General features: G+C 37.1%; 1 protein-coding gene across 11 annotated transcripts; it reads left to right on the top strand.

Annotated features, from left to right (window-relative positions):
- Nucleotides 1-3,527: 3,527 nt before the first annotated feature.
- On the top strand, nucleotides 3,528-16,587 carry LOC149265495 (serine/arginine-rich splicing factor SR30-like). Of its 11 annotated transcripts, none has more exons than XR_016260065.1 (14): nucleotides 3,529-3,912; nucleotides 5,085-5,205; nucleotides 5,468-5,533; nucleotides 5,743-5,817; nucleotides 5,926-6,040; nucleotides 6,141-6,187; nucleotides 6,280-6,337; nucleotides 8,156-8,205; nucleotides 8,482-8,538; nucleotides 8,649-8,818; nucleotides 8,930-9,031; nucleotides 9,187-9,286; nucleotides 13,401-13,749; nucleotides 13,863-13,910. XR_016260065.1 is itself a non-coding variant. In XM_089429450.1 (14 exons), the coding sequence occupies exons 2-14, from the start codon at nucleotides 5,119-5,121 to the stop codon at nucleotides 16,146-16,148; spliced, it is 1,023 nt and encodes a 340-aa protein (XP_089285576.1). In that variant the 5' UTR covers nucleotides 3,532-3,865; nucleotides 5,085-5,118; the 3' UTR covers nucleotides 16,149-16,587. The 11 variants fall into 11 exon arrangements, 5 of the variants coding, with proteins under 5 accessions (XP_089285580.1, XP_089285583.1, XP_089285576.1 ...); XM_089429450.1 differs by lacking the exons at nucleotides 9,187-9,286; nucleotides 13,401-13,749; nucleotides 13,863-13,910 and adding exons at nucleotides 15,756-15,801; nucleotides 15,881-15,985; nucleotides 16,104-16,587 and having other exon boundaries at nucleotides 3,532-3,865; XM_089429449.1 differs by lacking the exons at nucleotides 9,187-9,286; nucleotides 13,401-13,749; nucleotides 13,863-13,910 and adding exons at nucleotides 15,756-15,801; nucleotides 15,881-15,985; nucleotides 16,104-16,587 and having other exon boundaries at nucleotides 3,532-3,912; nucleotides 5,055-5,205.
- Nucleotides 16,588-17,058: the final 471 nt, after the last annotated feature.

Below are 17,058 nucleotides of genomic sequence, written 5' to 3'. Positions count from 1 at the left end.
ATACTCAATGGTACGGGGAGCACAAGTTCGTACTGGAACTTGTCGTATCAAAGAGGAGGAATCACCCAACCTTCGGTGAAAACGATAGTTACCAGGTTTTACGACGCCGAAACACATCTCTAGCCTAGACTTCTAAATGTGTTGCGTTAGATTCCAAAGCGTTTTTATGTTCATTGAGGTTTATTTTAGAGTTGATCTTGCTTATAAGTTTGTCTTTCAAGGTTCACCGCGTGATGTAGATGTGAAATTCCTAAATATGCAATCTAAAATGATAAACAGTCATTTATGTTCTTTTAGCAGTGAAAATCCTAGCTATAAAGGAAAGAAGATAATAATTTTCTTTCAGCAGAGAGCATAGAGCACACACTAAATGCACTTTCCTAAATCAAATTTCGCAAGCAGTCAAAATGCAGATGCACATGCATGTATTTGTTTTCTGCTTTCTTAATGTGTGAATGACAAAAAGAAAGCTAAGTACAGATCTGAACTATTTTCTTTCAAAGCGACAGTACTAACAATTTTTCTTTTCAAAATGAAAGGAAGACTAAGACGACACTTTTCGATTTCGAATTGAAAACTGTTTTCGACACTTGAAATACTAATAATTTCAAAATCAAGCACAATGACAAAATTACAATCAACTATCTAGAAGAGGAAGACTTTACGACACTCTTCTTTTGATTCAAAATGACAATTACGACACTTGCATAAAAAATGACAGTTCGATTAGGCTACTTTCGACAAAGGAAGATTGTAAATGATTGACAAATACACAAAAACATTTACAATTCCTAACTGATGGAGGCTGAAATAATGTGAAGGAAGATGGTTACAACAAGAAGGTACTGATCATGAACAACAAAACTATTGAATAAAGCTGAAAACAAAGAGAAAAAACCAAATTTCAGAGAAGAAAAATAGTTCACTCAATCATCGCACCTGCAACACAGGGAAACAGGGATGCATCTCACCTGCAACACATGGGAGGTGCGATGCATCCAGGTTGCACAGTTACAGACAGTGCGATGGGCCAGGGAGCGAAACTGAGCTTGGTTTTTGCTCAAAACTTGCAGCTAAGTTCAGTGATTTAGGCTGAGTAATGATGGACAGTAAACACAAAGCATAAGGGTAGGATCTGATGAGGTTCTGAGCTACCACAAGGGCACTTAGGATGCTTTGTAAGTCAAATGTTCAGTTCATAAACCAACCCAGATATTGACTAAAGCAGCGTTTATCTACTTCGCAATTGCATAGCAAGGGCGTTTCGAAGGCTAACTAGCTAACTTCAGGCTCCGTTTGTAGTTTATAAAGCAAACAATAAAAAGCAAAACAAACTATTCATTCCCCAGTGGAGTCGCCATTTTGTTTCAGGGAAAACTAGTGTTGATTCGAACTGCTAGTCCCACTAAGACGGGTAGCTATCTTAGAAACAAACAATGAAAGCTTTTCAAGAGTTCCTTTAAGTGTGATAGATGGAAGAGAAGAAAAGAGGACCAACCTGGATCTTCTGCTTTGATCCTAGCTTGATTTCTCCTTTCCTTGATAGAATTTGCCACTCCTCTCCTACTTGTCCCGCTTCAAAGAGTACCTGTAGAGTCAAAGTAACAGCAAACTATCAAAGCATCTCTATCTAAAACATCATAAACAATGCGGAATCAGAAACACATTGACCATACAATTGCATTTATAAACAATAAGATTCACAAATACGAGATCATATGGAGGAAAACTCAAAGAACTTTATTAATAGTAATGTAAGAGAGGATTACAACCCAACTATCTGATCCAGCATCATCCTCCCAGTTGTAGAAGCCCTCTTCACCTCATGAACAAGCAAATCACCCAACAATGCAATGTCTCTTCTCACCAACAAACCAACAACACTTCCTTACAAAATACAAAATTCTAGCCTCTAGATCTCTCAGATGAGGGATCCATTTATAGATGTCTTGCAAGGGTGTGAGTCAGCTCTAGGTTTTTGATTAGTGTCATTCCACTAATAGTTTTTGGTTCCACTTGGAGATTTCATGATCTCTTACTCATCCCTGGGCGAATTCAGAGAAGCAAGTGTCACAGGAGAAGTTTCTGGAAGATTCCATGATCATCCACCTTGCAAACTGTCTCTGCCATTTGTCTATTCTCGCTCATCACACCCCACAGAAGGCCATTTGAGTATGCATTGCACCTGGCCAGTTAGGCAGTCAGTATGCATCGCACCTTGCCCATGGAGTAGTCTGTATGGTTCAGTTTTGGCCAGTTCTGAGTAGTTTTTCAGGTGGAACTTCAGGGAAATGATGTAATCAGCTGACCATGATCCTTTAGGGTGTGAAACAACTCTTTTATGGACTTAAGGAGCCCTTAGTTTATGGACATATGAGTTTGGGGTTGCAGTGCCCAAATATGTCTATAACAAACTTTCTCCAAATTCTGTTGTGTCGGTTCCAAGCCCCATACCGACAAAATGTCCTCTAGTGCCAGCTTCAAATCCACACAATCATTGGGGTAACCATCCTGCTAATAGTTATGAATTAAAAAAGACTAACAAACCAACTACACTGGCTGTACTGACAGGTGTAACGACTTGAGCAATGGAGAAGCCGGATGAAGAACCAATGTGCGAAGAAACCACCAAAGAGTAGAACGTGACCGGTAACCCTCTAGCACAAATTATTTAAAAACCTAGAGATAAAATCGAGAAACTCCTTAGAAAGCAAGCATGGTAATAGAAAATGGTTAGAGTAAAAACTACAGGAGAAAAATAAACAGTAACCACCAACCGATCACCCTTTAGCATGACTAATAAAAGCCTAGGAACCTATTCTGCCAAAACCCTAAACCTTGAAACGCTTAAGACATTCTCGCGACACTAAGCCCTAGAGCGGGGCCATCGAACGTGTGGCTCCCCTAAAACCTATAAACTGGCTCCCTCAACTCAATTGAATTTTGTTTCCGGTCAACACAAGGTCTTGAATTTCTTACCAGTTATTGAAGATACATGTCCCAAAAGACATCAACTTCCCAAATATTAAAACTAATATCCTTAAAAAAATAAAATAAAATCCTCATATATAATGCAACTCTCATTTTTATTATTATTTTTTAATTACTTTTGATAATATAACTTTTTTATATTATTATTTTTAAATAATTACATTTTCTTTAATTTTATTCACTTATTATTATTATTATTATTTTCTTTATGAGACTCCTTGTTTGTGGGACAAGGGACCCACCTCCACATGCTAAGTCTACCAAACCATATATACTCTACCCTGTGATTTTGACCCAATAACATCTTAAAAATAAATACATACTCTTAACCATTAAACCTACTTAAATTTAATTATAAACCTTCATAAAATCCAAGACTGCCTCCAATTAACCTCACCCAGGTTGACCATGACCGAACTCTTCAACACCCGTGGATCAACATAACCCCAGGTGGCGGGCCAAAATAGTGAGTGATACCGAAGTGGATAGAGGGGTCGGTGCTCGGAACCTCACAACAAAACCCCAATTATTTTTAAGACATCTCAAGTTTTCAACCCTCCAAATTTATACCCATAACGAAACCATCTTTTCTTGTAACATCTCAAACCCTCCTCATCTCCAACAAAGATCGACGCTATTTCGTATATATTTGTGTATGTATATTTAGAGTTTTGCCAATAAAACCCTTGTCCATTCGTTCACAACATTCAGATTCGTCTCCTCATCTGTGTCTGTTCATCATTTCATACCCTTGTTGATAATACTATTTTATGCACACACCTCTTGGCTCTTTGGGATTTATGGTTTGTGGTGACAGAGAAGCCATCGAAGTCCCCACTCGTTGCGCTTCTGGACGCTCGCAGAGTTCGCTTAGGTAGCATCTCCCAACTCTTTAGTCGAACTCGTCTGCTGTTGTTTAAGGTATGTTTATGCACCTCATAGAATGGTCATTTGCTTATTTTTTATATTGAGATTTAGGCTTGCTGCAGGGGTTTTGCCGATTTTTCAAAAGGAGATTTTGGCTTGCTTGCTTCTGCTGGGGTCTAACCGGAGAAAAACCGATATTCTATCTGATTTTTTTTGGATTGTCTTGTTGGGGTTTTAACTACTGCATAAGAAACGTAATCTGCTTTCTATTAAACCATGAACCCCGTTGTTTACTCATTGTTATCCTCAGAAATTGCCCCCGAAGTTTATATTGATGTCGTAGTTTTTATTGTACCCAGTTCGTTGATGCGCTTATCAAGTGCGATATGGTGTCCATTGTTATTTGTTTCTATGGTGGTCAAGTGGTGAATGGAGGAAACGTTGTTCATAAAGCCCTGCGTTGAATCTCGTTGACACGAAGCTACTCTGTTAATGGGGACAGCTATTATACTATCTGGTATCTTATTTTATAATTCATGGAGCGTTTGTACTTGGCAATGTCTTCAAATGGACAAGGCAAGGTGCAAGTTTTGGTTGATTTTGACAACCCCTCAGATGCAGCATTTTAACTAAGGTCCATTTGTTAACCAGGAAAAATGCTGATAAGTTGACTATCTTGTATCAAGGAAAGAACTTTGAAGTGTTTACATTTAGCTATATGCAACAATAGTATCAAAACTTGAAATCCGTTTTATTTCATTTTTTTGGTGGAAGTCCTTTTAGAAACACGCCCTGAGTGGTTGCACTACTTAAGAGCAGACTTCCTTTGGCCTAGGTTTCCAGGTTTGAGAGGCCACTATTGCATCAAAATTGGCTAAGACTTGCACCAGGGCACATCCATCTGGGGTTTACGCCATTTGGGTGGGTCAGACCACGTAAGAATAGAGTTTTTGTGGAACCCATTTCTAGTTTTTTGAGGTTGCAATATTGTGTTTGGGAAAGATGTTGCAACACTAATCTGGATTTACTTTTTGGCTTGACATTGTTGATACCGTTGCAAAGTGCTCTATGATCAGTATATGTATTGATCGATTAAATAATGAGCCTGTCTAATGTTTTTGTGAGGTAGTACTATATCGTTTAAAAATGGATTTGTATGGATGTTGTGTTTTGCTAAACACTTTTTCCCTGCCCAGGTATTCACATATTTCTTTGTCTACTGTCAGCAAAAATTACCAGGTATTTATTTGATCAGTGACAATGAGTAGCCGTGCAAGTCGAACATTATATGTTGGGAATCTACCTGGTGATATCAGGGAAAGGGAAGTTGAAGACTTATTTTACAAGGTTCTTGTTCTAGACTTTGTGCTTCTTACATTTGCCCTAATCTTCTTCAAATTGATCATTGCCTTTCAGATTTGTTCTGATATACATAGTTACATGTTCTTTGCCTGACTTGTTAATTAGTAATTTAGTATATTTATGAGGTTTGTGGTACGTAACCTAGTGTTGTCAAAGAAGAGTTCATGCTATATGACCAATTGTATATCTGATGAAAATTTACCATCAGTGCTGCTTCTCGGTATTAACAGATTGATGGTTTATGCAGTATGGACCTATTGTTGATATTGATCTGAAGATTCCTCCCAGGCCACCAGGTTATTGTTTTATTGAGGTATATATTAACCTTGAGTCTTTGATCCATCTTTGCACTTAATAGATCCAAGGTTACGATGGATGTGTGCCAGTGTAAATCCTTCAATACTAGGTGCATCTTTTAAATGGTTTTAAATTGTTTTTGACATTTTGTACATATCATGATTTTTTTTCCATTGTACAAAAGTGGTTTTTGTTATCTTATTAATGTTTAATCTGTCCACCCAGTTTGAGGATGCTCGTGATGCAGAGGATGCTATTCGTGGTCGTGATGGGTATAACTTTGATGGCAATCGTTTACGAGTGAGTTAGATTCCTTCTAGGATTGATCTTTTTCATTTTTAATAGTACAGTATACTTAGCTAGAATGTTGTTACATGCAGAATGATATTGTTTGAATGCTTTATACAGGTCGAGCTTGCCCATGGTGGTCGGGGACAATCTTCAACTAATGATCGTTATAGTAGTTACAGCAGTGCTGGAGGGGGGCGCAGTGGAGGAGTGTCTCGACGTTCTGAATATCGCGGTCTGTTTTGTAGTGCGTATATGGTTAATATTATTATAAGTCAATGTTGTATTTCGATCATGGAACTCAAGTCAATCCATTTTGTTTTAATATTTTGCAGTCCTTGTTACTGGCCTACCATCATCGGCGTCATGGCAGGATCTAAAGGTGCGGATATCCTTTTATTTTTTATTTGGCTTTTTATGTCTTAATAAATTGATTTTGCAGTTGAAAAACCAGTTTATATTTTAATATTTCAGGACCATATGCGACGAGCTGGCGATGTTTGTTTTTCTCAAGTCTTTCGCGACAGCAGTGGTATTATTCTTTTCATGAGAGTAGGATTCATCTTTTTGTTAGCATAAAATGCTTGACAAATTTGTGAAGTGTGCCTCAAAAGAATATAAAAATGTTGACCACAACAATAAAACAAACCAGCATGGATTTTCTTAACTCCAATTTTTTTTACAGAGCTTTTTGCTTGATTATATATTTAGATGAATCTATGCTGGTAGAATATCAGTTGCTCTTTGTGTTGTATTTTGTTTTGTTTTGTATCTAGAGGAATCAGCAACTGGGCTGGTCTTGTACTCATGTGACACAGGATCGATTCTGATTGCTACCTCTATAACCTATAGGTGCCTACATATGCCCTCTCTACAGGAACAAGTGAATCGTGGTGATTTGAACCTCAAACCTCCTCACACATAAGAATTCATTTTCACAGCCGTTGCCAATTGAGCTGCCCTTTGGGGGCTTGCTATTATTGTATTACAATTATTAACCATTATCTTAATGTCAAAACCAACTTTTAAGACACAAGTTGTTCTTCTTCACCTCTTATGTCCAAATTTACAAGGTTGAAGCTGTTTATTGTGTAAATTGGCTATGTTTTCTCTTCGTTGATAATATTACATTGTAACTTTGAAACTCTGTTTTATCCTCTCTTGTTGATGCATGTTTTTGTTTTGTTTTGTTTGTATTGTATGATGGTTTAGCAGTCGAACTAACAGAGTGAGGTTGATTATTTGATTAGCTTAGCTGTTTGTTATGTTATCGTCAGCTTAGTATTATCTATGATTATATGTTTATCATTTCATATTCTTTTGGGCAATTTTCTAGTAGGCTTTTCTATGGCAATATTTGGTTTGTCAAGGGTTTATGTAAGGTTTGAAGGAATTCCACAAAAGTCACAATTTTAGGATCATAAAATGTTAATTGGACCCTAAATGATCAATTTTTTTCTCCAAAGGGGGGCTATGCAGGAGAGTATATAAATAGACATGTGGTTGAAATTGTTGAAGCAGTTTGTGGGTTAGGTTGGCAGGCAAGATAAAGGACAAATTGAAGTTAGATTCCTATCAATATCCACCACCTGAAGGCCAAACTAGGTCAGGGACTAAAGAATTATCACAAAGAATGCTTGCTTGGTAATGTTCCTAGGAGAGTGAAATATCCCCGTAATCTTGTCGAAAAGAACCCTGTGAAGATCAACCTGGTTTCTCCAAAATGTAATGTTGATTGAGATAGTCACCTCCTCGTGTAATCACTGTAGCTTTTGATAATGTGCAAGGATCACGACTCACCTGATCAAGAGGTGAGAATCTCTTTGAACATTAGTGCTGTGGGTATGGGTATCTTTCCATCCAGATGAAGAATTGGGTGAAGATATGTTTGCAAGGAAGGTTCAGTGGGATGGACAAATTGAGTTTGGTTGTAGACAGTGGAGGGAAAGATGTGGATTATAAGGATTACTCATATGAGCGTGATGTTAATGCATCACTTGAAGAGGGTTGATGCAATCTTTTGGAGTTTATGATACATGACACTATTAAATCACAATGAAACTGGTAAATGGTTGACATTACAGATAGTAACCAGTTACCAAAGTAATACTTAAGATATTGTCTAAAGCTTATTGTTGAATTTTTTTGACAAAGGGCTAAAATCAAGTCTCTCACAGACAAGAGTGTTGAACGTTGACAAATCTTATTTGCTGTTGCCTATATTTTGATCCAGCTATATTGGTTAGTGCAGTATGTGTAGTCGTGGGGCACTTTACATTTTTTTAGTCAAATGGTCTTGTCCTTGTTTGGACCTTTTGGAATCATTTTCACATTTAATCTTACTGTACAGGTACAACTGGGATTGTGGACTACACGAATTACGATGACATGAAATATGCTGTAAGTCTTCAGTTTGAGTTTACACAGAATTTTCTTTTTATTATTCTGATCTGGAAATACTGTAGTTTCAGAAATCTATGGATTGGTTCAGCTTCTTTGGGGGCCTGAAGTATTTCTTTGAGGGTCTGAAGTGTTTCTTCTTGGGTTAGGATTCCTCTTCATGGTGTATGGAACTGGAAACTTGATGGCTCAATTTTAGGAACCCATATTATCAATTTTATAAGTATATATTTACTAAATTGATGCTTATCTACCTGATATTCTGCTTGTATACAGATCAGAAAGCTTGATGACTCTGAATTCAGGAATGCATTTTCTCGGGGTTATATCCGGGTATTTATGTTGCATCTTTCCATTTTCATGCTTTGTGAATTTTTGCTCAATTGAAGTTTTTTTTAAAGTTTTGTAGCTTATGTGGAAATGTGACCTCCATTATCAATCAGGTCAAGGAGTATGTATCCAAGAGAAGCATTTCAAGGAGCCCTAGCCGCAGTTACAGCCATAGTCGTAGTCGTTCTGTGTCACGGAGTCGCAGTCGGAGCCGAAACAGAAGCAGAAGCAGGAGCCCTATTGGCAGCAGGAGCCGTAGTAGGAGCCGCAGCATCAGCCACAGGTGCTATTAAATACTTTGTAACATAATTAGGGAATTTGTATCCTCGTTGTAATATTTATGTTTTAGCATTTCTGTCCTCTCTATTGATGCTTGAAAATTTTAAACTTGCAGCAAGTCTCCGAAGCACAAAGCACTGGCTCGTTCAATTTCAAAGTCACGATCTCGTTCTCCATCTCAGCCTCGCCCTCGTCCTAGGCGCCATTCTCTGTCTAGGTAATGCTTATAATCACCACAAGTTGGCTGAAAAAATATTTGGAAGTTTTATTTGTATAAGAGTTTTTCATTAACATTATTAGGTGCCCGGTAACTGGCTTTTATTGACTACTGCTTTTGTTCCTTGTGTAAATGTGTTTACTTCGTATTGGAAGCTGGATTTGAAGTTTGGAGTACAGTTGGCTTCTACACTTGGACTTTACTCTTTGGAACTTGGCAAGTTGGAATGCAGCTTGAAATTAACATGAATGATGTGTACGTAGAATAAGTTGACTAATAATAACAGTAAAATTTTGATGCATTTGTGAACATGTGTGATGGTGGATGAGTGAGGGTTTTAGTATGACTAGGGTTTAATAATGAACATGTGATGGTGTATGATTGAGTCATGGTTGTGTGTTTTGCATGTGAAATGGGAATGCTTTATGAATTCAACTCATATGGGCATTTGCATGTGTCATTAAAGGATGATTTGTGAATGGGACCATATCTATTGTGAACATATGTTGCATGCCACTCAAGTGTGTTTTCGTTGCTGTAACAAACACATTTGGTCTATCCTATGGGTATGTGTTGGTAATGTGAAGCAACAATATGAATATATTGTGGATATTATGCATTTGAGCCGTGAGTTATAAACATGGAAAGCAATTTGTCAAAGAGGTTTTGAAAGCTGTTCCCCCTTGGTCTAGATGACATACAATGGCTTTTGAGGGTTTTAGTGTGACAGTTGCATCTTGTGCATTTGTGAGGGTTTTGGTGTGACAGTTGAATCTTGTGCATTTGTGAGGGTTTTAATGACTAGGGCTTAATTATGTATGATCCTGAATCGTGGTTTTGTACTTCTTGTGTGAAATGGGAATGCTTTATGAATGATAGAATGACAGGCATCTGCATGTTGCATGATAGAATGATTTGTGAATGGGTCCATATGTTACATGAAGTGAACATATTATGCATGTGGCTCATAAAATGTGTGTTTTTGTTGTGGAAACAAACACATTTTGAATCCTACAGGTTATGTGTTGGCAGTGTGAAGCAACAATATTATGTGAATAGGACTATCCAATGCATTCAAGCCTTGTGCTATAAATATGGAGAGCAGTGTGTGTAAGAGGTTATGAAAGTTGTTCCCCTTACATGACATTCAATAATCATCTGATCACTCTTTTCCAAATTCAAGGTAGATGTCTATAAGTTTAGAAGACGTATTAGGCATCCATTGTATACAAGCCTACGTGACCTTTCCCATATTATTTACAACCCAAATAATGCCACAATTAATAGAAGAACATTAAAAATTTTTATAAGTACATCATGAGGTATCAAGGAATCTACTCTCTGGCATCTGCTTGATGGGAAAGGAATGGGGACTAGTGGATGGTAATATGGTATAGAATGCTGGAAGGAATATGTAAGATGTTTTAGAGAGATATGATGATTGAAATGTTTAAATAGTAGACAATGTTGTAAGGAATGATAATTAGGAAATAATGAACTTGAAAAATTATAGCATATCTTGATCACTGGCATGCTGTTTTTCCTACCTGGCCAGGAGTGCAGTAACTCAGAACTTTTCATCGCATAATCCAGACTTTAAAGCATGATAATATCTGGTCCGTGTTTTCAGTCAAAAGTATGGCAGTGTAATAAACCTTGCTTGTTTGACATCCACTTGATATTTTCTTTATCTTGTGTTTACATCATATAATAGGATGTGGACTTCCCTTTATCCAGAGGCTTTATGCTCTGCATTCTTCCTGTCCTGGTCAATTTTACTTGTAAACTTATGCTTTGTATTAATTATTGTCTTCATATTCCGTATTCCGTGTTTTATGTTTTCACTGCATTATAAATGCCAGAGCAGATAAGGCTTTCCTTCCATGTGTTCCAAGAGCTTCATAAAATGTTTTATTTGCTATTTGCTTCTCAACCTTTATTAAAGCCTCTATAGAGAGGATGCCTGTACATTCTCCCAATCATTACCAACCTTGTCATCTCTGCTGGTTTTTTCAAATGGCTTGTTTCTGTGATAACTGTCTTGTTCTTCCTACATATCCTTTCAGTCTTTCTACTCTTCAACAGTCTGATCCCCTGGCTGAGTCTTTTACTCATTCTGTTGAACTCTTGCTCATCCTATATGGAGAATATTTAAGGGACACCTGTGTTTGTAACCCCCCTCTTTCCCACTGCTTTCCAGTTTCCTTTTCATATCAATGTATTCTGTTTTTGGTTCCTAATTTTGAGCAGTTACTTGTTATCTTATTTGAAGCAAAAACTGAACTTGAATGTTGCTATAAATTGCTAAAGCTGTAAAAGGACTGAATATTCAGATAATGGTTTGAGGTTATATGTAAATGTGGCCACACTGGGCCATTTTACTTCTAGACTCAATTTCCTTGGTGTCTCCTAAGCTCAAAAGGTGGAATCATATCAAAGTTTAAGGTGGTCTGATAGCCTCAATTAATGAACAGATCATCTTTGCATATGAACCACAGGCCTCAATAACAATCCAGCCTTCAACGTCTTGTTGAAAAGAGAAGTTTACGACAAATTCTCCTTGAACCTGCAGATGCTAAATTCTGTTCTTTTGGGCTGAGAATTCCCTTATGGCTTGTACTGGGCAAAACATAAACAGTTAGTATGCTGGAATGTCTCTCTGCAAACAAAGGTTATGGCTTGTACAGGTTTGCATGGCTCAGGACATGATTGGAATTTGGAATTCGAATTTGAGCAGAACTGCTGCTCTTTCCCTCAGGAAAAACACAATCAGCCATTCCAGTGTCCACTGGGATGTCTCTGTGCAGGAAACAATGGAGCACCTAGTTTTCCATCTCAGGACATGATTGAGATTTGAACTTGTACATTTCTCCCGGTTTTCTGTACTAGGTTTTTTTTAACAGAACAATCTCATTCACTAAATAAAAGTGCCCCATCTACGTTTTCTGCTACAGTTGCTGGAAATTAAAATCATTCAAAATTATATCTGACAACAAATTCTGAGCAGTGCATTTGTTGTATTGTTTGCATCAATCTAACAGTTGCATCATTGCTATGTATGCATAATGTTGTCATCAATTTTCTTATTTATAGTAAGATTTACATGGGATATTTCTCTTTTTTAGTTGTGCTGGAGCGAGCTTTGGAATTTTTTCAAAGAAATGTCTTAGTGTCTTTTTATCGTTTCTTATTTAACTGTTAAGACGTTGGACAAAGAACAAAAGGTGCAAGTAAAATCAAGTTCTAGAGTTGGTGTTCATTCGCAGATGAAGAAATTGTTGTTCAGGAGATCTACAAGATCAATAAATGTCATAGGGATGTCATTGACCACATATGTAGATTGATGCTGATTGGCATCAGTTGTGAACCTCCAACTATATTTTGTACAGCTTGTGATGATTGGTGGCTGATTTGTGGAAGTTCTCATCACGGATTTTGTCCCTACACATGCTACATTCTGGGTTTAGAGAATAACATCCAGAGCATCATGAGATAGAAAAGCATTTCTTGATTAATTTAAACAACTACATATTGAGTGTTTTATACTGTATAGAAAAGAGGGACCACCATGATGAGCTAAGCATCCACTATCAAATTTATCAAGATCAAAACTGCCACTTGGGCATTGAATAATATACCAAAAGCAGGTGGCTGGGCCATAGATGACAATAAACTGTAGCCTTCTGGCACATAACTAAAAGCACATGTTGATAATTATAACTCTGGCAGTAGATTGAAATCTCAGCCAATAATAGGACACCATGTGCATTCTACTTATCTGGATGTACACAACATTCTGCAATATTTCTTATGGGTTTTGTAACCACCTTCATATCTGAGTTTTGCAATTAAGGCTTGCTGTGGCACTTAGAAATCGGAATTCAGCTCTGGATATCTGCAATTGTTTTGTGATCAAATAGCATAGTGTTATTAGTGTTGCAAAAATATTCAATTTCTCTTGATTTTTCCTAGTTTTGGAGTTTTTTTGGGGTGCTGAGTTTTCTGAGTTTTTGAAGTTTTTCATGTATGAGTTTTGAAGTTTTCAAAGGTTTTCTGATTTTTTCTGGTCCAGGTTTATACTTTTTCCATGTTTTGCCGATTTTTCTGATTTCCTTTGTAGATGATCCTCGCCTATAGTTTGCTGATGCGAAGTTTTGCAACAGTGTATGCTATGATATCAAATATCATAGGTATGCCTGTTTTTGTCCATAAAAATTGTGTTCAACCAGTAGTTTTGCTGACTTATGCTTAGGTCAAGGGTTTGTCAAAATTGTTCAAAGTCACAATCTTATCTATACTTAAAGTTTAAACACCCTAACGTTACATTCTTGATATGTAAAGTTTATTGCTTGATTTTCTGATATTGCAGTGGGGGTCAGTAGCTTAGAAGGCCTTTTTTGGGTCTTCTAAGGTATCACAAGGGTTGGAGTTGGAGTTTGATAATTTGCAACATTCTGGTCGTGCCTGAATTTTGCTTCATAATATTGCTGTGTGCATGTTCAGTTGCAATGTTTGCAATGATCAAAGAAACACAGGCAAAAAAACTAGGCTCGGAAGTTTTTGGACAATTTCTTGCATTTATTCATAATATATACTGTCTGTATAACAAGGATCTGCAGCAGCAACTCAGATGTGGGAATTGCATAATGAATCTTGATGATGGAATATGATGCTCATGTTCAAGACCCACCTCTGTTCCACTTTTTGTTGTTAAGGAGGTATGGAGTTTTATAATATATACTATTTGAGCAATTGCCATGAAATATTAGTTTTCATGTTTTATACAATTAGACAACTCCAGTACTATTAGGAGTTAATGGCAATGATACAGAATGCGACTATAAAGCTGGCTTATCATGAATTATGAGGATAGCGAACAGGAATGGCTGGTTTGCATGCAACGCTGATAATAGGACTCAAAGTGGCCACATGCTTTATGAGGTTGGCTGCCAGTCATTCTTCTTTTATCAACATATTCTTCCTTCTAGATGTTTGCTCTTCTCGATTTGAGCATTGTGATTGTGTTGTAATTATGTTACTGAAGCTTTATTTTCTAGTTAAGGGAATTTTATGATGATGTTATGTTGGAAGTAGCTACACCCAATTACAAAAAGTCTGATCCCTAGGTTCCTCAGTTGTCTAGTATCTATCGACCTTTGGTTACCTAGTTTCCATGGTGCAAATAATCTCTTGGGTACAAATCTTGTTTTGTGAAATTTAAAGTATGCTCTTGTTCTGCGAAATTTAAAATAGCTAATTTTATCAAGGCTGATAATATGGTTATTGCATGTAATCTGATCATACTAATTCCATCATACCGTTTTATAGAAATGTTTTTCTAACAGGTGACGCAAACCATTCTTTTTCTATGTGCTCAGACATTACAATTCTTAATGATAATTTGCTTTGACGAGCAGGTGGTTCTACTGAGGGATTCAGCTTCTTGTGTTCATTTTGTAGACATAGAACACCTAAACCAACACAGGCTTCCAACTTCCAAATTGAAGGATGTGGATATGATCCTACCAATTATGCAATTTGCCATTGTCTTTTCTATGGTATACAGAATAGGGCTTGGATTTATACCTGAAAGGAAGTCCTCCAAATTATAATTCTTTAAAACAGACAGCAAATGATGTTGGCATGGAAGGTTCAATCTTCTGCATGGTTTTGACCTTTTTGTCACGTAGAAGAGGTTTCTCCTGCATGTTCAAGAAATGCTTGAAATATATTTGTTGTTTATGGAACACGTGCACTAGAGTGCTTGTGGAGAGTCAGACTATATATATGTTCTGAACTGTTTTTCAAAGAAGCTGCCATAGTCTGTCCTGATGCCTAATTGCAAAAAATTACTGTGAATCTTGATTATGGATGGATGATGAGGGTTCTAAAAGTGTGTAATTGCAGTATAGTCCCTTCATGATGGGGGGCCTCACATCTAGGTCTTACAAGTTTGTGAGAACACAACATGAGGTCGGCAGATGCTGTGTCAGAATTGCAAATGCATTAGATCATCTAATATCAGAATTAGAAGCCTGAAAATTTCGAATCTAGAATCTGATGTGTTATTCCAGGATCTTGCTCCATTATATCGTGCATAATAAAATTATGAGAACCTGCAACCTCACTTGGAAGTACACCCCCTTGCATTATGCAATTTTCTTTTGCCGTGCTGTACATAGATTGATACTATTCAGGTTCCCAAGGAACACCACAAGAACAAATTGGCTTGGAAAACACCAATTGGCTATCACTTTGTCCTTTCTACATAGATATGGTTCCTGCAACAAAAATGACATGATAAACGGTGTGGTACATTGGCAATGTTTCAGTAACAGTGGGGCAATATTGTTATTTACCATCTTTAATAGTGTGTTTTTCATGATGGGAAGGAAATTTTCTTCATTGTCTTGTTAAGGTGCAGGGTAAGCCTCTCGTGGTTGCCTGTGATATTTCAGATAAAGTATTTTTATCTGCAGCAGAAGAGATTACCATACACGAGTCCTCTGTGTAGGCAGACGAGTTCCTATTTATGAAAATTGATCTAGCATATTTCTTATCCTCGTGTTTGTTTTTTATTCAGTGTGGCATTGTAAATGTCAGATTAATATCAAAGGAAATCAAAGTGGTTTGTCTTTACATTTACTTTTTATTAATGGAGTTGGTGATTTGTTGGCTAGTTTTGATTTGCCTTCTTAATGCATCTTGTTTGATACTTTTGCAGATCACTATCAAGGTCCAGGTCAAGGTCCAGAACCCCTCAGCGTTTGGTAAGTTTTAAACAAGTTTTCTGAGCTACTCAATTTTCAATGTTGCTAAATTTAACACTATCCTTTTTTTTCGCTACAGCCAACCTCATATAAACCTCGAACTCAGAGTCCTGGAAGCCGCAGCCTCAGTCGGAGCCCCAGCCCTAGCAGGAGCCGCAGCCGATCCTATTCTCGTTCACCTGCAGTAATTGATTTATCCTCCTTCAAATCTGAGTAAATAATTTTAGTCAAATCGTGAATACTGTCGCTGGTAGCTTGCTCAATTATTTTAGGTAATAATGTTATGTCCTGTTTCATTGCAGGTTAAATCTGCTAGAAGTCTGTCTCCAGCTCCCCGAGATGATTAAGCTAAATCCTAGACATTTTATTTTGGAAAGTTAATGGGAGATCTCTTAGAGGAGCTTCTATAAAAGGTGGAAAGTTGTTCAAACAAGAGTTTCTTGAGAACATCGTGGTAACCTCTCTGGTCATTTACATCTATGTGGTGTTGCTGAATCATTTAATACTGACATTTTGGATATATCCTGCTGTTGTCTCTAAAGAGGCTCTTGTATTATTTTCTGAACTTGCTCATCTCTAGTTGAGTGGCAGAACCTCTGATTTTTGGGTTGGTTGGGAATTTATTTGCACTTGTGCTTTCTTTTGATAGAAAGCATGGGCCTATTCAGCATTATTCACTGCATAATTTGATTCCAGAGCAGCTTTGACTGCTTGTAGTTAAGTTTTTTTTTCAAGTTTATTAGAGTACGTGATATAATATATCGATAATATTCTTTTATGTTTGAATGTGGCGTGTTGCTCCAGGTGTGTTTTGTACATGCTTGCATTACTTTGAATTTTTTTGGTTTCTGGTGAGCATGTGATGGCCTCTTGGCTGTTGATTTTTGGGGCTGTTTTGCAGTGAAGTCTTTGGGAGGCCTTTTTTTTACAGTGCAAATTTACTATTTATATGTACCTTGCCTTGTTATTTTCCATTCTGGTGGTGGTCTCTGTGATTTGTTTTTCACATTGATATAATTACCATACGTCTTAAAATGCCATCAGTGACCAAATTCTGTGTTGTGTGCCCTTCTTTGCTAATTTTACAAGATGAATTTATGTCCAGTCAACGTATAATTATAAATGCAGAATGTGGTACCCTCTTGATCTGTACCGCCCTCTATTTAATATTTGGATGTGTTTCTTGGTCACACCCTATATTTAATATTTGGACGAGTTTCTTTGTCAAATATTTATAAATTTGTTATAGGTTGAAAG

The sequence above is a fragment of the Pinus tabuliformis genome, chromosome 6 (assembly GCF_031772625.1).
Source record: "Pinus tabuliformis cultivar Carrire ecotype Pingquan chromosome 6, CPIR1, whole genome shotgun sequence".
In the NCBI taxonomy this organism is placed as follows: domain Eukaryota; kingdom Viridiplantae; phylum Streptophyta; class Pinopsida; order Pinales; family Pinaceae; genus Pinus; species Pinus tabuliformis.
Note: the sequence above shows the minus strand (reverse complement) of the source record. Positions and strands in the feature narration are given on the sequence as shown.

Excerpts from the sequence above, each read along its gene's own strand:
- LOC149265495 (XM_089429450.1), top strand. The coding sequence starts at position 5,119 with ATGAGTAGCCGTGCAAGTCGAACATTATATGTTGGGAATCTACCTGGT. Across the intron at positions 5,206-5,467 it reads TTGAAGACTTATTTTACAAG|TATGGACCTATTGTTGATAT; the intron begins GTTCTTGTTCTA and ends TGGTTTATGCAG. Across the intron at positions 8,539-8,648 it reads TTTCTCGGGGTTATATCCGG|GTCAAGGAGTATGTATCCAA; the intron begins GTATTTATGTTG and ends ATTATCAATCAG.